Here is a 23632-nt window from a genome sequence, read left to right on the forward strand (position 1 = left end):
TGATTCCTAGCTTCCTATTTTGTAATTTAAAAAAAGAGAAAACTCAGGGGCTGGCCCTGTGGCTGAGTGATTAAGTTCACACGCTGCGCTTCAGCGGCCCAGGGTTTTGCTAGTTTGGATCCTGGGCACAGACGTTGCACCGCTCATCAGGCCATGCTGAAGCAGCATCCCACAGCACAACTAGAGGCACTCACAACTAGAATATACAACTTTGTACTGGGGGGCTTTGGGGAGAAGAAGGGAAAAAAAAGATTGGCAACAGATGTTAGCTCAGGGCCAATCTTTAGAAAAAATCACTGAATTGAACAGTAGTATATATAAAATATTTAGGACATTCTCTCCATGTTTGAGCATATACATCCATGCTAAGGCTGGGGACTGGAGATTCTTTCTTTAATTTGTCAGATATCTGCTAATTGCCTCCTTTCTATCAGGCTCAGTGCAAGGTGCTAACAAGCCAGTGACTGGGGTTCTGCTTCTCAAGGACCCCGAGGGTTGAGTCGGTGTAAATGACATCAGGAGATGTGCAATATGACCACAAAGTCACAGCCCCGCTTTGATTCCCTTTAATGAGGCTGGCTATGGTAGCTTCTGGATTCTCCCCACATTCCGTGCTCTGTTCAGTAATGCAAAGGTGAGCTCAGCATGGTGCCCAGGAACAGTGAAACAATAGCCTTTCCTTGAACTGTCTTTTGACCTGATCCAAGATCAAGTTTAGTATAGGCATGTAAACCATTTATAAAATAAAAATAAAATAAAAAGGACAGATGCTCCTTGAGGGTAAACAGCATACTTAGCTGTGTGTAATTCCATGGTATCCTCTTTGGTGCCCGGCACATAATAGATGCTCAAGAAATGTTTGTCAAATAGTTGTAGGCAGAGACCATGCTTTGTTTATTTCAATTTTTCCAAAAGCGCTTAACTATGCTTAGCACATCAAGAAATGTTGAAGAAAGGAATAAGTAGCTTTAAATACTTGTATCAAAGTATCTTTCTGAAACCCAGGTCTCTGGGTTGCCCGTGTGCTCTGTTTCTGCCTCTGTTTTGGTGATTAACACAGTGTGTCTTGCTTGCACTGTGTTGGAGTGAGTCCATGTCTATATCTCCTCAAGAAATTGTAAACTCCTGGGAGTACAGGGACCATGTTTCATACATTTTTCTTTGACTTTCCCATAGGATACCTTAGCACAGTGCCTGGTACATAGTAGGTATTCAATAAAGGATTATTGAATTAGAAAAAAAAAGCCTGGAGTGAACTATACATCTTGGCCTGAGTTTTCACTGGCTACCCCAATTCTAATTCTGTGGCTAGTCTTGCTCAGCAGAACATTGTCACCTTGAGTTAAAGAAGCAGAAGTTAATAATTATTAATGCTTCAAGGTGGGCAAACACCATGTGGGCACAATGCATCCTTTCATGGATTAGTCACTCTCCAAAGATTGTACATTTCACTTTTGCAACTGGGTTCTTACTCTGATTTTTTTTTTAAAGCTGAGCAGGTGTGTGGAGCCAGCCCTCTTGCCACAAGAATGTGTCTTTCAGGTAGTAATCACCTAAGGACTTTTTTCCCCCATCAGTGAGTTGCAAGGAATTCTAGGGTGTGGTTTTGCCTCTCCGAGAATAGATTTTCCATGCTTTCTGGGTCCAATTGCAAACACAAGCCTGAGCTGTATGATCAAGCGCTCTCTGTCCATGAAGTGATCAGAGGGACTTTGTTCCTAGAATGGCCGGCCTACTTTTTGGGTGTGGAACACACCAGTTGGTGAGAAGTTTTCCCTGTTTGTGGTGCAAGTGATTTGTTGTTATTTTGGGATTGTGAACGTGTTCATGAAACAGCTTGCATTTCCCTCTAGCAGGGTCGATAAACAAAGTGCAACGAACACTCAGCGTCCCTTTCTGCAGGCAGCTCATAACTTTCAGTTTAAGATCAGTGTCTTCCTCTTTGTGTTGGAATTGCTCGTTAATTTCTTTCTATGAACTTGTGGGCAGATTCCTAAAAATGTTGGGTGTTAAGGGTGTTCATGCTGTCCGCATATCGCTCTATAGAAGTCCTTGCTTCAATTAGCCTTTGTCTGATGCGCTGGAGGGCTTCTCCTCTGTGCTTCTCTAACAGGAAGACATATAAATAACTGTTCCTCATTAGGGGAGAAGGGGAACTTCCACATTAAAGGCTGCTTTAAAAAAATCCTTCCCTTTTTATTCATATATTCTATTCTCCAGTTGATTTTAGTATCTATCACTATCACATGATCCCCGTGACTTCCTGGTAGTTGGTTTTTAGCCATTTCATGCCTACTAATGTGCTATAAAAACTTTCCCAAAGTCTAAGACCTAGGCAAGTAACTGGTGGTGTTACCACTGGATGTGCCTGAATTGTAGACAGCCCTTCAGAATGGCTCCTGCTCTTCAGGAGCTCCATACAGCAGTCAAAATGAATGAAAACACAACCACACTGGATAAGCACGAGAATCATTGAGCTAAATCGACATATTAATAAGTAATATGACCTTGAAGATCAGGAAGAAAGAGAAGAAGAGTCTTTGGAATTTAAAAATCAGCCATAGTGGGGATAGCACTTCAAATAGTTATTAATATGTACAGATCAAAAGGAAGATGTTGTGACCGCATGTTCTTGAATCTTGAGGGCATTTAGATTGCATCCTCCACACCGCTACCAGTCAACTGGAGTAGCAGTCTGCAGCTCCACGTGGAAAACAGTGAGCCCGTGCGCCTCCTTCAGAAAGGCGGGCTATGTAAGCGAGGGGTGCAGACACGTGTGCCAGCTATTTGCCAATCCAGCTTTAGAATCTAGAATTTATCATCTATAATGCAAAATCATTGATGGTCAAGGACTGTTCTTCCTACTAATTGAAGAGTTTAAGTGTTCCCATACCTGGGAGGGGATCTGTGGTCTGTCCAGCTCAGGCAGACCTAAGCAACATGTTTGGCAAAAGATGGCCATCCTCCTTGATTACAGCCTCAAATTTCAGACTGTCATGACAGAATGTTTTGTTTCTTCTTAATGAGTAATTATGAATATTTCATGAGTTGTAATGAGTGATGATGAATATTTCATAAATTTTTGGAGCTCTATATTTTAGTAAATAACAGTTACCATTAAGTCAATTGTCCATTATTTAAAGTACCATTTCTCTTTATAGACCTTAAACTTACTTATTCAGTCCTTAAATCGTGTTAAACAATGTGTGTTCACTGAACCTTACACTCTTCAGCTTGTAGCACTGATTATCTACGCGCCTGATTGGAGGGTGATGGGCAAGGGGCAGGAGGTCTGTCAGAATCTTTTGGAGGGATAGTTTGAAAGTGGAAATTAAATATTATTATATAAATTTAAGTTTGGGAAATAAGAACAAAACTATGTTTCCCTAGTACATAGTACATATAATTTTTCCGAGTCTTCTTGACTGTGATGTTAGGCTATCTTTTTCATAGAGATGTTCACCTTGGGGACAGAGCATGTCTTCCTAAGAGAAAGTAGAAGAAAACCAGGACGGGAATATTCGCACATCTGTTATATGTGCCTGGTGACTGCCCTTCAAATCTCTCAAAGTGTCTTCTCTCCAAAACTTGAAACAGGGACGTTGTCTGTACAGCGAATCCTTAGTCCAGCCCCTTAATCCTGCTTCTTATCCTACTCTCAGTGCTTGTCCATGCTGCCTAGAAAAGCAGAGAAAGATAATGAAAGACTCTCTTCCTACAGTTCAGAGTCTGAGACTTTCTTGATCTTGACAGCCACTGAATCACTAAATAGTGAGGACTTGTTGTAGGTGGACCTAATTTGAATTACGCAGTAAAACTAAGTATAAGAATACACTATGCCCCCACAATCCTCATCCTAAGTATATGCCTCAGAGAAACACACACACGTCAGTAAGGGGACATATACAAAGGAGATCATTACCACTTTGTTCACAGGAGCAGGTAGTTGGAGCAAATCCACATATTCATCTCTAGGGAAATAGAAAAGTCAGATGTAGTGAGTATGAAATGAAATACTTAACAGCGATCAGAAGCTATGGACTAGATGTATATACAGAATGGATGGACCTTAAACTAGTATTGAGTGAAATAACTAAGAAACAGAACAAAATCTGTAACACAATGTAATTAATATAAATTTAAAACCAAGTTACACTCTATCTTTTTTAAAGATAAATCCAAAGATAATATATATATGTCCAAGGAAATACAGTGTGAGTACCTGGGAAATTGGGAAAGTAGAGAATTAGACTGGAGATGGGGTGAAGGGAAGGTGGAGATCAAAGGGAGAGTGTATCATTAATTGAGGCATATGATTCACCTTTCTGTACTTGAAGTAAATATGAACAGGAAGAGAGACTGTAGACCATGGAGAGAGAGAGAGGACTTACTGGAAAGAGGTAAGGATGGTGATTAAGAACATCAAGAAAAGTGATGAATGTTTGAACAGCTCTTTGGAGAATGAGAGGTCAAGTGCAAGGATTGTGAGGCGGCCCCAAGAGCTGGCTGAAGGGAGGAAGCGTGAATTAATTGTGGTTCCAGTCTGCATAGTTGTGGTCTTTCCCAGAGAAGCATTGGGCTGCCCAGTGCAAGGGGAAAGATGGAAGATGTTTGGAGTTACCTGGTGTGATGTTGTGATTTATAAGAAATATGTATTTGGTCTTTGTCCGTTTCTGGCACAGAGTTCCTGAAACTCAGAATTTCCCAAGTGCTGAGAGCCATAAACATGTCTTTTATTATGTTAATTGGGTGACTTTTGGATCCCACCTAAGGATGGAGGTGGTTGCCGGGGAAACCAACCATGTGATTAGAGGGTTGACCGCCTGGAGAGGAGAAAGGGGCAGGACATTGAATCAATCCCCAGTGTCCAATGATTTAAATGATTTAATCAATCATGCCTGTGTAACAAAGCCTCCATAAAACCCCAAAAGGATGGAGTTCAGAGAGCTTCCAGGTTGGTGAACATGTGGAGATGTGGGCAGAGTGGCGCACTCAGAGAGAGCATGGAAGCCCCACGCTCCTTCCCACATACCTTGCCCTACGCATCTCTTCCATCTGGCTGTTCCTGAGTTGTATCTTTTTAAGTAAAATGTTTCTCTGAGTTCTGGGAGCTGCTCTACCAAATTAGTCAAAGTCAAGGAGCGGGGTCTTTGGAACCTCCAATCTGTAGCTGGTCAGCCCGAAGCACAGGTGACAACCTGGACTTGCAATTGGCATCTGCAACAGACGGCAGTCTTGTGGGACTGAGCTCTTAACCTTTGGGACCTGATGTTATCTCTGGGTAGACAGTGTCAGAATTGAGTTGAATTGTAGGATACCCAGCTGCTGTCTGAGAATTCATGGTGTTAGGAGCCTCCCCCACCCTGAAACTGGGTGACCAGAACCCTTACCTGGGGGGGGGGGGTGGGGAGCAGGTTTCAGCTAAGGCTGAGGGACAGGGAGATGAAGCTTTTGAGGAGCAGGTAAGAGAGTGCTGAGCAACTGACTTGGGAGTGGGAGAGGAGCCTCATCCTTACTAGGCAACAGGCTAGACCAGAGCAGGGAGTGAAGAAGTAGATCTTCCTGGTAGCTTTGTTACAAATAGCCTGAATCTCCCAAGCCGGGAGGGCAGGAATGAAGTCTAATATAAATACACACAGATTTCTTAAGCCAAATAGTTGGGCTCAGAAGCTGGGTCAACAAAGTGGATTTGAAGTATTCGCTGAATCAAGAGAAGAAGGGAAAGATAATTCTGAAAGCAGGGTTGCCAAAACCAATAGTTTAGCAACAAAAAGATTCTGGTGAGGCACAGATCTTCTTGGTGGATGGATTCCAGCAGGAATAGGTCAGGACTAGAACAGCAGCGACTCCCAAGTTGGTGAGTAACAGCTCGCTACTGTTTTGGTTTAATCTCCAGAGTCCTCTGTGTGCTGGAGGGTGGGGACGTGGTGTGAAGGGGGAAGGAATCATGGGAGGTTCTTTTTTTTGTAGGGAGAAGGCAGATTTATATAATAAAAGAGGTTCTTTTGTTTCAAAATTTTTGTATAAGAAGCTAAGCAACCTGGTTAGCTGAGAAGTATGTCAGCCCCTAACCAGGGGGGCTACTCTATAAATTACCCAGCTCTTGAAGACTTAGATTCAAACTGAGGTCTGGTTGATGAACCAGTCAGCTTTTCCTAGTTATTTTAGAATAATGCATGTCCTCAAGGCATCACCCTGATGAACATCTTTCTTTGGGTTTCTTTAAAGAACCATAATAAAGTGGAAGTATCCGGAGAGAGTGAGATCTCTAGCCCGTCTGCTGTTTTCTGCTTCCATCCAGGTAGCCAAAAGAATTACCGGGTTTACTGGCAGCTGCTGAACTCCTCTCTCTGTCTGTGTCTCTGTCTTCCATCCATCCATCCATCTATCCATCCATCTTTCTATATTACTAGCACTTTCGATGTACCTGACGCTGTTTTTAGCACTTATTAAATATTAACTCATTGACTCTTCCTAACAGCCCCATGAGATATGTGTTATTGTTATCCTCATTTTGTAGAGGGGAAGCTGAAGCACAGAGATTAAGTGCCTTTTCCAAGGCACTCAGCCGTCAGCCAGTAAACACTGGCGCCAGGACCTAAACCCAGGCAGTGAAGCCCCAGTGTTCATGCCCTTAAGCACCACATCAGTGGCCTTCCTAGGTGACTCTGAAGTCCATCTGGGAAGTTATTCATATGCTTGTATCGCTGTTCTTCCCAAAGGCTCCTGAGGGTCCTCTCACACTGTGCTGGCACGTAGGCTGGGCACCTGGTGGGAGGTGCCGCTCTGTGGATTGCACTTGCTCAGTCTTGACTTCCCTTTGTTCTTCATCTCCTTCTTTTCATCTTTTCTTCCCATCTGCCCCTTGTGTGCAGAGATGTAAGAGTGTCCTCCTTGACTTTCCAGGCCAGGAGTGGGACACTCATTGTTCTTAGGCAAACGCGCGAGAGATGAAAGTGCGGTGGACTGGGCGATGGGGTCATGAGTTCCGCAGCTCTCGCTTCCCTGCTCCTCAACAGCTTGTCTCCCTGTCCTCAGCCTTCACTGAACCCTCCCCATGCTAGGTAACTCCACACATCTGCCGTCCTCACTCCTGGACCAGGCAGCCCAGAGCTTCTTTAGGAACAAACACAACTATGCAGACTGGGGCTGCAAGTAAAGGACTTTGATTTTCTGAGACCTGAAAGGTCATCTTTTAAAAATATTTGCTTCCCTCACTGCCAAAGTATATCTGCATATAGTCAGGGCAAATGCCTGCAAATTTCCATTTGACTTATTTAAACCTTTTTATCCTTGTCTAAAACTAACCAGTGACCTAAACGTGTGTGTGTGTCTATCTTTAAAAATAAGTATGGCTTTATTCTTATTTTTAAATGGTTCCACTGAAGGCAAAGTGCCTTCATCTTTAGGTGGAACCAAAGGGTTTTTCAGCTTGCAGAGCCCCAGTGGTCACTAGTGCGTTAACTGCAAATGCAAATTAACAGGCCTGCAGGGTGGGGACCATGGAAGTCATCTGACCTAAAATGAAACTGATTTCCTATCTTTATACATGCAAACAAATCAGTGGGGAAACAGGCCCCCAGAGCAGAACAAAGACATTAGTCCTTTCAGGTGGCACTTGGACTCTTGCAAAAGAACTCCTTAGCATCTTCATCAAAGAGCACCAAAGACAAAAACAATAAAAACCTTTCCAGCTTAGTGATCTACCTTTCTCATCCCATCTCCTGGAAAAAAGAAAAATTTAAAAACTAAGATGTATGCAAATTCAGGATATTTGGGAACTGGTGTTTTTCGTAGATGTGAAAAAGGTTCCGCTATGGAATCCAGCTTTCCTGAGGCTTGTTTGCTCAGTGTCCTGTCTTTTGCAAGTTTTGCCAGGCAAATGTAATTCTTTTCTTAAAGGAAACATTTATTCTCTCAGATGCCACCGAGTTATTGAAACAGAGGCAGATAAACTCAATCAAGAAGTATTTAATAATTGCTCTGTGTTCCAGCATGTCCTGCCTGTGACACAGCTCCTCAAACGGTTTACAATTTGGGGATGGTAACAAGCCTATTTCACATGAAACAATTAGAATAATCTAACTAGGATTATAACCGAACGCTCAGTGATATGAATCAGACTCAGTTCAGTGAGAGTTCCAGAGGGGACACCAGACAGAGAAGACTGAAAATGGCTTGTGAGGGATTTGTAGGTAAGTGATACTGTTGCTTGAGGATGAAAAAGGTTTGAAGGGGAGAGAGAATTGTTTCCTTTGTGCCAGGGTGGGGAGGGGACAGGAATGCACTATGCTTTGGGGACAATGAGAGACTAGCCCAATTGGAGCAAAGGGTTTATGAGGGGAAGTAGGAGTATATTAACCAAAATGGTGATAATTTTTTTCCAAACAAGAAATCTAGGCATGTGTTCTAATGTATAGATGGGGGGTGGGGAGCCAGTATTTGAAATCGAGAGTGTCAAAGAAAACCTGGGGTGTGTGTTTCTGTCCCCACAGAGGACCTGAGCTGATCCAATATGGTGGCCGAGGTCGAGAATCCTTATAGAGCTCTGTGTAAGGCTCTTCGGGGTCAGCCATCATTATGAGAGCAGTATTTTAGAAAGATTTTTAGTCAGGCTGCTCTGCTTCAAGGCTGCAATCTTTTCTGAAGATGTGTGTCAAGTATACAGAACCCTCCGTATTCTTTTTTATAGGAGCTCGATAAATATTTATCAACCAGATTGCAGCTTTGTTGAAGCAGGGATGGTGTCATCTCTACTTACTCTTGTATCCCAGTGCCTAACCCAGTGCTCAGCACAGAGCAGGAAGTCAGTATTTATTTGTCGAAAAACCTGGGAATGGTATTCAGGATAGACGGGACGGGGGACGCCCTGCAGGTCATACAGGCATAAGATAAGTTAGTAACTGGGTGTTCTTGTTCACCATGTAACCCTGGCTTTTCAGCTTGAATCGCTTAATGATTTTTGACTTTAGGATGTGGCCCAACGGCAGAGAATAAATGGGGTGAAACAATGTATTTTAGAGGGAGAATTGCTTCTAATGATGGAGCCCAACAAAGCAATTGGAGATTGAAAGCTGCAGGTCATGGGCAGAGCCGTCCCTATTTTCCTGTGCTGTTGCAGGAAGTGCATTTTATAGAAAAGTGAGAGAGGAACTGAGGGGAAACGGAGAGCTCTGGGCTGGTGAATTCACAGCAGGCTGACAGGGCACTCCCGGCCACTGTAGCTGGCCCTTCATCCTCCAGGCTGCGCTACGGGACCCTGCAGCCGCTGGTCCAGCCCGGCACGGGGCTCCAGGAGGCCATGCTGATGAGGACGGCACCCCGGGCCGGAGTCTAGGATGGTAAGAGGTTCTTCTTCTTTGGTTTAGGCGTGACTTGATTTATTTGCATCTAAAACCAACCTGTTTTCACTTCTCTTGGTAACTGAAAGAATGTATCTAGAATTATCTAACATGTGCGTGCCTTTAGAGCTCCCTCCCAGGTCTTCTCCAGGTCATACTAAACTTGGCAGTGAATTTGACCAATGCAAAGTCTTGGGGGTGTGAATGTGTCCTGGGGTCTAGAGAGCTGGTCTAAAACTGCTCGCGAGCGTTGAGTTTTCGTATCTTCCATTCCAGAGGCAAAAAGCTCTGAACCAAGTAATCTATGTGAACTAAACAAAAGTCAGGGAGGTGAGAATGACAATTTCCCTCTGTCGCACTTGCGCTTGTGCTGTCATATGAAGATTCTAGCAACCATGTGAAGTCGGAGGTACAGTCTCTGCGACACACCAGGGCCCAGCCTCTGTTAGGAATTTCGGACATTCTGAAAGCTTGGGGAGTATTTTTAGATGAGGCTTGTTCCTACAAATGAGGAAGTCTAGCAGATGGCTCTTCCGGCTGGATATTTTTTTCCAGCTTTCTACCAATACAGTACGGAGAAAACTTCTGGCAAGGCTTCTTTCTCTAAGGACAATGAAGGGAAAAGCCATTCTAAAAACACTGGGCAGCAGCTGCGGGGCTCCGAGTCTCTGAGGACACTGTGCCACTGGCCGTGTATTTCACCCTCATCTCCTGTGACTGTGTCTAATCAAGAAGGGGAGGCAGGAGAGGAAGTCTGAGCAAGCACAAGCCATTTATCACACCGAGGGAGCAAAGACATCTGTGCGGGCCGTGCTCTCGCCGCAGCTGATAAGAATGTTATTCACCACCCAAAGAGGAAAGACCAGAGTATGTGGTTTTGGCCCATTGAAGCCACTTCCTTAAATTACATGACATCCAATTTCATCTTCTAGATGGTTTGTACCAGTTTTATGAAAGACAAATCAAACTATCATTAATGAGGGAAAAGTGCCTTGGACAAAAAGAAGTATAGTCTTGCCGTGCATTGTTGAGTGTGCTCGGATTGTCCTTTAGCCTATGTCTGACAGAACAATCCAGTAAGGCTCAGAAAAGTCACCTTTGGAATATTAAGCCTTTTCCAGAGATTCTTAAGAAACCTCTTGCACACAGAGATGGAAGACATAAAAACAACTGGGGCGTCTGGCTCTGCCCTGACAGCAAGCTTCCTCTTTTATTTTTAAATCTGATGTGGTTTTGCTTATTCCCTAGCTAAAGTGCAGTTCTCTAAGAGTGCAGATTACATGAGTTTCCAAGGTGGAAGATTTTCGATGAAGTTCATAGGAAAGAGTCTTCACTCCCAAGATTTTGCTCTTCAGAGGGAAGGTCACCGCTTTCCCTCCCCATACACCTGAGCGTTCCAGATGCCTGTTGGGTTTTAGTTACCTGGTGGGAACCTGGGCTTCTGGAGTTTTTTGAGCAGAGAAACAGCAGTAATATCCTGAGACGCCATGAAAACTCCCTTTGTGGCTAGGATACTAAGATTTACCAAGGTCTCCTTTTGGAGACTCCCCACTTTCCTGTTCACACACACACACACACAGACACACACAAACACACAAACCCCTGTGAAGAACTTATCCTGTGATCACAGGAATCGTCTGATTTTATCTGCATTCTCTTGGCGAATCTTCGAAGCTGTAACTTCTCCCTCATGGTGACTAGATGCAGAAGGATTAATCCCCTAAGTCTCAGAAAAGTCATTGGGTGTGAGAAATAACTTTTTCCATTCACCAGGCTCTTCTGTGGTGGAACCAACCCTCATGTGGGGCCTGTTGGAAATCCCACTGGGTCATCCGTTGTGCTGTTTGCCTTTCAGAGGTTCAACAGCAAGTCAACAGGAGTGTCCCTGTGCTTATTCAGGCTCTAGTGACTTTGTTTCCTTCTAGAATGTTCATTTTCAATTTATCAAATATTTCAAGCAAACAATGACGTGCAAAGAATAATTTGACTCTTATGTGTCCCCCTAAGATTTTTCAAGTATTAACATTTTTCCATTTGTTTTAGATTTTTTTAAATAAAATATTACGGGTACAGTGGAAGATCCCTCCCTATTTCCATTTCAATTTCCCATTGCTACTCAGAGTAATTCCTATCTTGAATTTGATGAGTAGTATTTCCATTTTACTACATATATGGGATATCCAAAAAATATATAGCATTGTTATGTGTTTTAAAACATATATAAATGGTATCACACTGTACTTGAGCCTTTTGCAAGCTACTTTTAATATTCAACATTTGAAGAATCATTTTCACGTTGGTACATTAAAATCAAGTTCATTTATTTTTGAACGCTATATAGTATTCCATTATAAGACTATATACCACAATGTATCCATTTCTTTATTGATGGACATTGGACTGATTACAATTTTGTTTTTGCTATTAGTAACACTGTAAACAACCTTGTCCATGTATGAAGGTTTCTCTAGATCTGCACCGTACATACGGTAGCCGCTAGCTTAAAATGTGGCCAGTCTAAATTGCAATGTGCTGTAAATATAAAATACACACCAGATTTTGAAGACTTAGAATGAAAAAGGAAGAATGTAAAGTATCTCATTAATAATTTTTATATTCATTGCATGCTGAAATGACAATATTTTTATATATGTTGTTAAATAAAATGTTATTAAAATGAATTTCACCTATAATTTGGCTACTAAAAAATTTTAAATTATATGTATGTCTTGCATTACATTTCTATTGGACAAGGCTGTTCTAGACCAGGAGTTAGTAATCTACAGCCCACAAGCCAGCCAGCTGTGTTTGTAAGTAAAATTTTGCTGGAAAACATGCCCATTTATTTACATACAGTCTGTGGCTTCTTTCCTGCTAAAACAGCAGAGTTGAGTAGTTGCAACAGACACCGTATGACCCACGTGCCTAAACCATTTACCATCTGTCCCTTTAAGGAAAAGTTTGTTGACCCCTATTCTAGAGCAATGATTTTTAACCTTCTTTTAACCAGAACCCACAAAAGAAATATATTTAATATTGTTATCCAACACACACACCCCTGAAACAAAAGTTTCACACGCAAAGTTTCACAAATCCTTACAACCTATTTTCATATTTTCTGGTCTGTTCTAGTTTATTAAAATAAACTGCTGGTCAATAAACTGCCGTGGCTCACTAAATTGACTTAGCCATTCATTCACTACTAGTCATTTGAATATCATCGCTCAAGGATATATACCTAAAAATGGCACAAGTTCATTACAGGAATATGCATATTCAACTTTACAGGATTCATCAAAGTGTTATCCAGAGTGTGTGTGTGTATGTGAGTGTGTGTACCGATCTTCAATCCCACAAACAGTGCAAGAAACTTCCCATTTTCCCACATCTGTAACAATATCTGATATTGCCAGACTGATCTGATAGGTGTAAAATGGAATGTTGTTTTTTAAATCTGATAACTACTAAGTTTGATCACCTTTTCATGTGTTGATTGATTTTTTTTTCTTTTTGAATTGTCTACTTGTGTTCATTGCCCTTTTTTGAATGGGGTCATTTGTCTGTCTGTTGCATTCTTTTGATGTTCTGGATACCAATCCTTTATCAGTTATGTAGATTGCAAACGTGTGGGTTGCCCACTCCAAGGCTTGCTTTTTTTCACTTTCTTTGTGGTGTGTTTTATTTTATCAGACAGAACTTTTAAATTTTAAAGTAATCAAATTTATCTATGTTTTCCTTTATGGTTCCTTTTTCTTTTTTAATCTCATTTAAGAGATCCTACCCTATGTGCCAAGATCATAAAGATTTTCTCGATTTTCTTCTAACAGATTTTAAAAACTTGGTTTTTTTTCTGTTGAAAATTCATGTTTGTATGTGGTGTGAGATATAGCGTTGCTTTCCTTTTTTTTTTTTTGTCCTACTGTAAATAGCTAGTGTATGAGGGTCATTAACTGACATGTCCCTCCTTCCATCACTGATGCAACACTACCTTTGTCACATAGCAAGTTCCTGTATGCAGAGGTCTGTGTCTTAGATCTCTGTCCTGAAAACATTGGCCCTAGATGTATCAGAAACAAACCTTTACTGATCTCACATATACTGCCACCAGGTCTAGATGGTGGTACAGGCAAGTTGTCGCAATCTTTCGAGGGACACGTCATCCCTGTCTTATACAAACCACGTGAGGTGATTGAAAAAGAGAAAAAGTCACCCAGGTCGCTTCATGACTCTAATTTGACCTTTATACCAAAACTAGACGAGAACGGTACAAGAGAGAAAAATTATGGACTAAGCTCACATTTTAAAGTAAATGTAAAAATCTTAAATTGAATATTAGAAAAACTAAATCCAGCATTGTGTAGTAAAATAAGTTTCTGCAAAGTGTGCAAGCATGGGTCAATTTAAGAAAAGTTATTAATGTAGTTCATCACGTTGGCAGAATAAAGAAGGAAAGCGATATGATTTTTTTATAGATGTGGGAAAAGCCTTTGATAAAATCCAATAACTATAAATGATTTAAAAAGATAAAGTGTTTAGATAACTTAGAATAGAAACACTCTTCCTTAACCTGATAAAGAACATCTGCTAAAACCTACAGCAAACATGCACTTCGTGTGGAAACATCCCTTATCCCACTCTGATATTGAGTTCCCTCTTTGCATCTGGCACCTGGGAATTTTTCTTTCTTTCAATGCTTTGCTGTTAGTTTAAATAGTTGTGTGTGTCTGTGTGTGTGTCTGTGTGTATACTCACATATGCACACTTTTATGTTTTGCTTTGCTGTTGGTTTAAATAGTTGTGTGTGTGTATACTCACATATGCACAGGTTTATGTATTTTTTAGTTTTGTCTATTTCTATACATTTCACTGAGTGTTTTCCTAAGTTTATGGCACGGGGAGCTGTGCCAGCTCAGCGGCTATGGCGCTGGAATTTCTCCCCTGTCAGTTTTCCGGGCCTGAAGACCAAGAGACTCCAGAGACACTTTGGAGGGGGCACAGTAGTTGCGTTGCCATAGAGCTGGCTCCTCTCCTGGATTGAGGAGTTGTCATTATTCACAACTTCATATCTTGGCTTCATCTGGAAAAGCCGTTATTGATGGATCTGGTGAGGATAAAAGTATTTTATGACCCTGTCTATGATTATATTTTGCCAGAAGGTAAAATAAAGATAATCTACAGCCATAGTATTTCCTAAGGATTTGATATTTGCAAGATCCCCACAGTGACGTGAAACATAAGGACTACTATTAGACGTAACATTGCCGTGACTGTCGCACTTAGGTTTAACACCTTTAAAACATTTTTTCATGTATTTCCAAGGGTTGGTGGTGGAGAGAGAGGTATGTTTCTAAAGAGCACTTTTCATGGTAGCAAACAAACTTTCTCTAAACTTTTCTGTTAAAGAACAAGGGATTCCAGTGACAGTGAAGATCACTTCAGGGCTTGGCAATGTTGAACACAAAGAACAATCGATACATTCTTGACTGTAAGGTCATGTGCACAAATAAGGCGGTTCTGATGCCAAGTCAATACAATACTGTAGTTTTCCTACAGCAGATATTGCGGTATAGATCTGCTGTAGTGGGAACAGCAATCTCATCAGGAAATATCAGTTCAAACAAATCTGGGTTACCACCAACAGGGAAAGAGCTGGATTGATTTGCCCCACTGCGTGGTGAAAATGTCAGGTCCGAGTGAATATTCATGTGGTGCTTAGAGCAGGGGAGGAGAAATCAATAAGCTAAACACTCTACCTAATAATGGAACTCTTTTCTCCAAGGCGAGTTCTTTTTTCTTGAACTTGGTGTTCCTGTTCCTGATATGGTGGAAATGCTGTCCTAGGGATGCGACAGAAGATTTCCTAGAAAGCCTAAGGGCAGATTTATTCCATAGTTCGTCAATAAGGATTATGGTAACATGGTTCTGTGTGAACATTGCACTAGGAGTCTGGCTAAAATTGAAATAAAATTTTCCTTAATTCCGAGGAACAACCTAGACCCTTTGAAGCGATGTCAAGAGAGTAAAAGAGAAATCCCACATTTTTGGTCACTAATTTGCAATTCACTTGTTCTGTGATTGTGCAGAAGCTGCCCAGTCTCTATCTCTATACACTGGCTTGTATGATAATGTTCAATTTTTCTTTGTAGAGATGTTACACAGAATGTAATAGATGACGTAAATGTTTTGGCAGATGAGATCAGAATATAAAGGCCGTTCCTCCCAAATCATGATTTTGACATTTGTCTAAACTTCACAGACTCATTTCTCTTAACTGTACCATAGACATCTTGTACCATGCACGTGCCTAATGTTTCAGAAGAGCCCCTGTTCTCTCTTCCCCAAATCATTTTTGCAAAACTTGCTGGCATTGTTCAGCTGTCAAAAGCATAGCAGGTCCATGATCCATCAGCCTGGTTTTTGAAAAGAAACCAAATTAATTACTTTTATTGTTTGTTCCTCCATTTTCCAGGCACCTTTTAAAAATGAACAAGAGCAGCTCTGATTTGGAAAAAGTGAGCCAGGGCTCAGCAGAGAGCCTCAGCCCGTCCTTCAGGGGCGTCCACGTCAGCTTCACCACGGGCTCCACGGACAGCCTGGCCTCGGACTCCAGGACCTGCAGTGACGGAGGTAACAGACTCGACCTTGATGGGGAGTCTTAGATTCTCTCAAGTCTGCAAGGCCAGGCCTGGATTAATTGCCAGGATTTGGAAGGGCTCAGGTAGACCTACTGTCTTGGCCCTGCTCTCCCCATAAGGTAGACTCTATCAGGGAGCGGTTGATGTTAATTTCCTATTGAATTATGACAAGGCGCCTCATCTCATATGGGCCTGTCCAGTTATACACAGTGCATCCACATGGCAGCAAGGTGGGAGGAGGCCAAATTTGAAAGCATATTGAAAGACTCCCTATTCCCTGGGTAATGAGCCATCTACATATGGGTCTGCACTCCATTTCTGTCCTCAGGATTAGTTCTCGAGGGATAGGGTACATACCAACCACAGGTTTTCACACACAGCCCTCCCCCCATCTCTCTGTCTGTGCTCTATCTTTCCTGCAAATGCATGGACACATATGTGCACACATGCACACACTTACTTGGACACACAGCAGGTGTTCATACAAATGCTTGTTGAATTAAAGGATTACACCACCATCCATCCCACTTTTCTGGAAGAAGCTCTAAGGCGTAATATGTGAGTCTGTCCTAATTGGGTATGTCCCTTAAAAGGAACTCTTGTTTTTCTGTAGTTGTGATGAGTAGTATTAAAACCTCTCACCCTTCCAGCATTCTTTGTGTGTGTGTGTCCTCTCCCACATTTCTCGTAGACTTGCTTTAGCATGTTAGGTTTCAACATGTGCCAACATGACTGCCTTTCTCACTCTATGAAGTATTTCTTCTCAGTAGGCAATTTTGGAGTAGAGGATTCCATCGTAAATTTACTGTCACCCACATTTTTGTGTCTAAAAGATGAGTACCGCTAAGACAAAAGCATAATTATAAGTCAGTCTGTGGTGTGTTCTGATGGGGAACTTCTGACAGCTCTGACTTAAAAACAGGAAATGTCTTAGTCTTGATTTCTGGATTTTCTTTTTCTGCAGATTTCCCTGGGCTTCTATCTTTTTCCTTTTCCCATCCCATTGTGCAAAAATTCCACGAGGCAGATTATTCCACAGGGGGTTTGGCTGGGCACGTGAACCATTAGTCCCTGTGCTGGTCAGCCCTGACCTGCTCTCTTGGGGGTGGTCACCCATTCTGATGGAGCAGAGTACAGTGGAGCCCTCCATGGGCCACAGGCCAGCTGGTGTTGATGAGAGCTGGACTTAATTGCCTCAGCACTTTGCTGCTCAGAACCAGCAAATCACCATGTCTGCTCTCAGGGTCTAGCCAGGAAGGTAAGATTAAAATGCATGACATGAGGGCCAGCCTGGTGGTGCAGTGGTAAAGTTCACACATTCGGCTTCAGCAGCCCGGAGTTTGCTCGTTCGGATCCCAGGGGCAGACCTACGCACCGCTTGTCAAGCCATGCTGTAGCAGGTGTCCCACATATGAAGCAGAGGAAGATGGGCACGGATGTTAGCTCAGGGCCAGTCTTCCTCAGCAAAAAGGGGAGGATTGGTGACAGATGTTAGCTCAGGGCTAATCTTCCTCAAAAAAACAACAAAAAATGCATGACATGAGCGTGGATGGGCTAAGCGAGGAAACTGGGCTGCCCAGAACCTAAGTGTTTATAGAGATAGGAAATTGGGCTGCCCAAAACACAAACCCTTATAAAGGCTTCCTTCCAGAAGAGAGAGGAATCAATGAGGGCTAGTGGAGGTTCAGAGATGGCTTTGTGAGAAGATAAAACTTTAGCTCGTGTTTCAAGTGTGGTTAGAATTGAGAAAGTGAAGGGTAGACGAGAAGGCTTTGCAGGTTAAGGAAAGAATAAAGGCAGAGTGAAGACATAAGGTTCGCAGAGCACATTGGGAAAAGGGTCAGACCAGCTGTACGCACGTCAGTGGAGGCAAGTGAGGGGAAAATGGGCATGAGGTTGGTGGGAAGCTGGAGGATGGATTGTACAGAGTTCTTGAAACCAGTTTGTGGAGTTCAGAAATAGGGAGCCAGTGGGGGTTTCTGAGTACAATGGTGACACCTAACTCAGACATTTTTGAACTAAAATGAAAACATTTTCATGGTTATTCCTTTATCATGAGCCAGTTACCCAATGGAAATGCACTCCAAAATTTGGATTCCTAGATTGACAAGAAGGCATAGACCTTGTTACTGGACTCTGGGTCCTTAGAATGAACCATTTCTATCTGCTGCTCCTGCGTATGGCTCTGTACCCGGAACCATGCTTTGAAACTGGCAAGATCAAAGGCATTCTCTCTTTCTTTTTTTTTTTTACCTTTTCAACATCTCTCAAACATTAATCTGGGGAATATCCAGAACCACTGGTCATGGAATGTAAGAAACCCTTCATTCAGCTTCTCATCATTAACCAAGGCAGCTTGCCTTAGGTCTGTAATTGAACAATTGTATTTCAGCCCCAGAGTCCTTATTCACTTTTATCTTGTAGCAAAGATGTTCACCCCTCGTGCCTTTTGTTACTATTTGCCTTCTAGTACTGAAGCTGAGAGACTGGTTTGGAATGAGCGAGGTAGAATTAGTTCAAGCTGAAGTTTTTTGAAATCAGAATGTGGTGTCTGCCTTTCTAATATTATATACTAAGTCAAAAGATACCATTAAACTGTACATTTATTTTGTCAATAGAAATTCACTGATGAAAACGACCCATTTTTGTGTCCGCAGTATAGGCTGGCCAGAGTGAGTTGAGGACAAAGTCATTCCAGGACATACATAATAGTAGCTTATGTAAACTTCTTGGAAGCTTATCAGAGTCGATGGTTAAAGTTAGTTTTCTACTATTCAAGTTTTGTGGCAAAGAAAAAAAAAGTTTTAAATTTTATAAGAAAAACAAACATAATTCAAGTCTATAACTTTGTGGCATTTTTAAAATGTTTGTCTACATTTTATGTTTACAAAATATATTTGTATCAGTATTAATTTCACCTCTTTATGCTTATACCGCATTTCATATTCCTCAAAGCACATCTGTCATGCCATTTGTCCATGTGGGCAGTTCAGTTGAACAGTGAGTGAACTCAGAGGAAAAATTCATCTCAGCAGTTGCTTGGTTTATGCTTGGTTTGGGAGGGACAGACTGCATATGTCAGGACAGATCTATGAATGCTGCCAACGGGAAGGTTATCTGTGGTAATGGCTGGATGGGTGTGGGGGGAAACGATCGCCTAAATGAGCATCAGAAATGGTCACCAGAAGACAAAAGAAAGACATGGTCCTCAGAAGAAAAAGAAAAGAAATGGTGATCAGAAGACTCTTGTGCTTTAAATGGTTACTTTTAAATATGCAAACCTCGTGTCGCATTATGATCGTTTTCGTTTTTGTGTTAGCATAGCAAAATTCAGTTCAGCAGTTTGACCAACATCTATGGCTGCCAGGTTCCCATAGTCCAGGAGATTAGAGAGTCCTCTGTGGAACTGAAACTGTTGGCACAAGCAATAGATAAGATAAGAAGTCTAACTATACAGTGATTGTGGGTATAACTCACATGAAGATATGTACCAGGGCAATGTTGATATTCTTATTTTTATGACTAGCAAACCAGATACAGAAAGTTAATTAAGTATCTTGACAAAAGCCAGCTTGTTTGTCTCAGTAATAATGCCAAGCAGATTCTTAAAATATATACGTTAATGCAATCATTGATTTGATGGTTATTTGTTGAATGCAAACTCTGTGTTGGCTACAGTTTTATATGTTGAAAGATACAGCAGTGACCAAAAAATGCCCAGTCCCTTCTTTCATGGAGCTCACATTCTAGTGGGGAGAGGCGGGCAGTGAGGAAGATCAAGGAGTCAAGTGGCCTGCGTATCAGGTGGCGGAAAAATCGAGGCTGGAAGTGGGCTGGGAGAAGTGGTAGGACCTGTCGAGGGGAGAGCCAGTAAGTCCACAGAGATCACACGTCAGTCAGAATGAGTGACAGCCCTGACCTTCACTGAGCATTGGCTCCCCGACAGAAATAGTGTTCTTAAAAAGGTGGTCCTGAAAAACCATCTACAACTCTCTAGCTAAAAATAGTGTGTTTCCTGACTATTAGAACACTTGATCCTAAACTGATGGGTTCGCTCTTACATATTACATTGGTATTTTGTTCTAACACAGTGTGTCCCTCCTTGACCCCCAGCCCTCATGAAGAAAGACTGGGCCATGGGTTCTGTTCTGGGAGAGCGATTACAGAAAGATGAAGAAGCTATCTCAAAGGAAAAAAATGTTCATTTTTAAGATTATCTGTGCCCTGAGCCCTGACAATATCTCTAAAGTGAAGTTTCATCTCAGTTTAAGCTATTCCCTTTAAACTGAATTTTAAAATATACGTCATTACTTTAATAAAGTTAATACGTGTCTACGGTAAAAATTCAAACAACAGAGAAAGGTGTGAAATGAGAAGTCAGAGTCTTCAGACAGCCCCATCCTGGCTCCCACCACCACTTTGAAGATTTGTTTCTACATCATCCCAGAAATTTTTATCCATATTTCAAATATCATAAACTTCAATTCTACACATTTTTATACTTAATTTATATCTTGAAGTCTTTCAAATCAGAACCTCTAAATCTACCTCATTTTTTTAAAATGCGAATTTTTTTACTGTATGAATCAGTTAAACCCTTCTCTTATCAATGCATGTTTGCGTTGTTTTCATTACAAGTCTACAGAAAGATCCTGGGACATACACTGAAATAATTTGGTGAACATATCCGTAAGGTAAATTCTTAGAAGTGGAATTGATGTGTCAAAATGCATATGCGTCTTAAACAGATGTTACCAATTAGCCTCTAAAAATGTCAGTTTACACTTCTATCAACAGCCTGAGAAAATGCTTTGAATTAACTTATAGTTTTACTATGAATCTGGAGGAAAACCCTTAAGGATTATGTTATAACAGCGGATTGAAAGACCATGATTCCGGAACCACACTGGGGCGGGAGGCATGAAATATTTTCCATGAGCCTATTTTCCAAACGAAGATAGTGCTTCTCCTCTTTTGCATGGAAATCACATTCCCATCTTGATTATTCTTTCTTGGGGTGAGGAAGTGGTCCCAAGAGACTGCCCACAAATGCCTCGTTTCCATCCACTTGTAAAAGGCTAATCATATGCTTCCATTTTCAGACCACGTTTACCTTCTTGAAAAAGCAAGAGTTCCTTTTGAAGGAATGCTTTGCTGCTCTTTTCTTTTTTAAACATTTAGAGTTGAGCTTATTCTGATTGTGAGACCAAACAAAAGGTTGCACAATTTTCCTTTGGAGGAAAAAGTTACACACGTGAGGCTAGAACCCCCGCCCCCCCCCCCCCCCCCCCCCCCCCCCCCCCCCCCCGCCATCACGTCTTCCTGGGAAAGGGGGTTTGGCAGAAACCTGCAAAACTGTCACTTCCTGTGTGACACTGGCAAGGTGCCTAAACAGCCGGCTTTAGTTTCTCACCTTTATTGTGAGGGGACTGAACGAGGCCACAGGGCATGGGCGAGGTTTTCTCCATTTGCTTTGTCCCCTATGCCTTGCATTTAATAGTTGTTCAAGAAGTAATGACTGAATGAATGGATAAATCTGTGCAGCCCTTTCCAGCTGTACAATATATTACCCTCCTTTTTAAAAACGATCCGTCGTAGAATACTCCAAGATTTTCAAACAAAAGAAAATTCAGTTCGCTTTACCTTACCGGAAGTTGGAGAATAGTCAGACACGAAAGCTGAAGTTTGGAGCTTGGGGACTGTTAGCTGGGACTCTGCCCTTTGCCTCCACATTTGCTCTGACCCAGCCGCTGTCAGAAGGCACCGAGGGAGCCAGAAGGCGCTCATTCACAGGGCTCGGAACTGGACTGACCACTTCCTCCATAAGCTCAGCTCTCATTTTGGCCGTAGAGAACAATGAAAGTGCCTATTAAAACCCAGCGAGAAGAGAAGACTCTATAATAAGGAAAACCTCACAGGACCACGTTTGAACTTTTGGCCTGCATTTCTGTGTAGGGGTTAAGCTATTTTTCCCGACCACTGAAATCCTGATTTCTCTGCTTTCTAAATATAATGGCATCAAAGTACTATACCTTCCTTTCGGTCTTTTTAAGATCCCCCCCAATGCCCCAGTGTGATGTGTACCCCCCCACTTTCTCTTCCCTGAAGCACATGCACTAAGGAGGTGCAGAAGTGTATCTACTCTGTAGCCGGCTCCTGGCTTTATATGCAGAATTGGAAATTGAAAGGAAAACTTAGGAACTGGGATTGAGCTCCCTGGCCCAGTTAGGATGCAAAACCATTAAAAAACCTACCAATGATGTAACTATGATGTAGGCCAACTTCCCAGAAAAGTATTTTCCATTCTCACCCCTTTTAAACCCTTAATTGTAAGCCAGAATTTGGAAACAGGGTGATGTCACACCAGCATAAAACCAGGATATATTTGAATTTGTCTCATGTGCCCTTGGAGCTGAGTCCTGAGAATATGAGCTGTTGGCCAAAGTTTTTCAGGATTTTTTAGGCACATTTTTCTGAACCAGTGGTTTGTCTGTAAGTTTTGAAACTGTTTTAGGTGTCAAGGCATATTTGTTCCCTCTTCTCTCTGGCTCTTCTAAATGTAGTGTGGCATCTGCTGCAAATAGTAAGAATCGAGCTGCTGTGTTCCCCACAGGCGTGTTTATGAGGAGGTTCCCTCAAGTAAGAGGCAAGAAAATGACAGAGTCAGAGTGGGTCTGTGGGGGTGTCCCTGATCCCGTAGAAGACGGCTACTGCTTATCTCCTGGTGGGGAAACCAGTTTCATGGAGAAGGACCACATGTTGGCTTCTATTTCAGAGTAGCCCTGAGGATATTAACAGCTGAGATGTTGTATGGTCCTGAGGTGGCTGGGAGCTGTCAGAGTGAATTATGATCTTCTCACCAGCTGTGGTTCCGCATCTGGAGAACAGCTGTAAAGGACCCATAAGTTCAGAAGGATGCCTCAGGTTGGAAGGCAATGTGCCTGTTACAGAACTAGGCAGGGTTTTTTTCTGAATACAGAAAACAATATGCGTACGTAGTGCCCAGCTATGTGGGTACAGTCCGCATTTCCCATGAGCCTCACTTCATCGGATGAGGTTTGTGTAACTATGATCCTTTGCATCTGCTGCAGAAGTGCATGGTTGGGGAGCGTTTTCATGCAGCGCCATCCTCTGATGAGTATGTGCTATATGGAGTGATTGCTGGGTAACAAACGCATAGTATCCAAGAATGAAGAATTAACTAGCCTGTGCGCTAACCCTTGAAGCCATAACTCCTCCTAATACCCAGTACTCCTGCCAGATTTGCCTAAGTGGTTTTGGGATATAGATCTGATGAAAGCCAGTGACTAACACACTTCCCACAGGAAAGCAGCACGCAACAGGGTGCAGGAGAAAATCACTTCTTTTGACTCCCTGAACACACAGGTTATTTTTGTGCTAAAGCAGAACCTCTTGATTCTCTTTGGTAATCTACAGAATAAGAAGTATATGGATTTTTTTTAAGATTCCTGCTATCCTTACAGATTGGAAAGTTCACCCGAAGCAGCTGTGGGAACTAGAGATAGAGAGACGACCGGTTGAAGTGAGATAACCATCTGCCTAGAGGTGTTTTATTTCAGGAGCAGGTTTGAGACAAAATGCATGTTAGGAGAGGTCGAAAATGGAGAGAGTGGCTGAAATTATAGACTGTGAGTG

At 42.1% G+C, this 23632-nt stretch overlaps 1 protein-coding gene across 2 annotated transcripts in view; it reads left to right on the forward strand.

Moving 5' to 3' along the window:
• PRAG1 (PEAK1 related, kinase-activating pseudokinase 1) overlaps positions 1–23632 on the forward strand; it is a 49630-nt gene that overhangs the window by 13959 nt on the left and 12039 nt on the right. For both annotated transcript variants that reach the window (XM_023630785.2, XM_023630784.2), the window contains exon 4: positions 15811–15968. In XM_023630785.2, the coding sequence (XP_023486553.2) occupies positions 15811–15968 (158 nt within the window). The remainder of the gene's footprint in view (positions 1–15810; positions 15969–23632) is intronic.

Source organism: Equus caballus, chromosome 27 (assembly GCF_041296265.1).
Source record: "Equus caballus isolate H_3958 breed thoroughbred chromosome 27, TB-T2T, whole genome shotgun sequence".
NCBI classification, from domain to species: domain Eukaryota; kingdom Metazoa; phylum Chordata; class Mammalia; order Perissodactyla; family Equidae; genus Equus; species Equus caballus.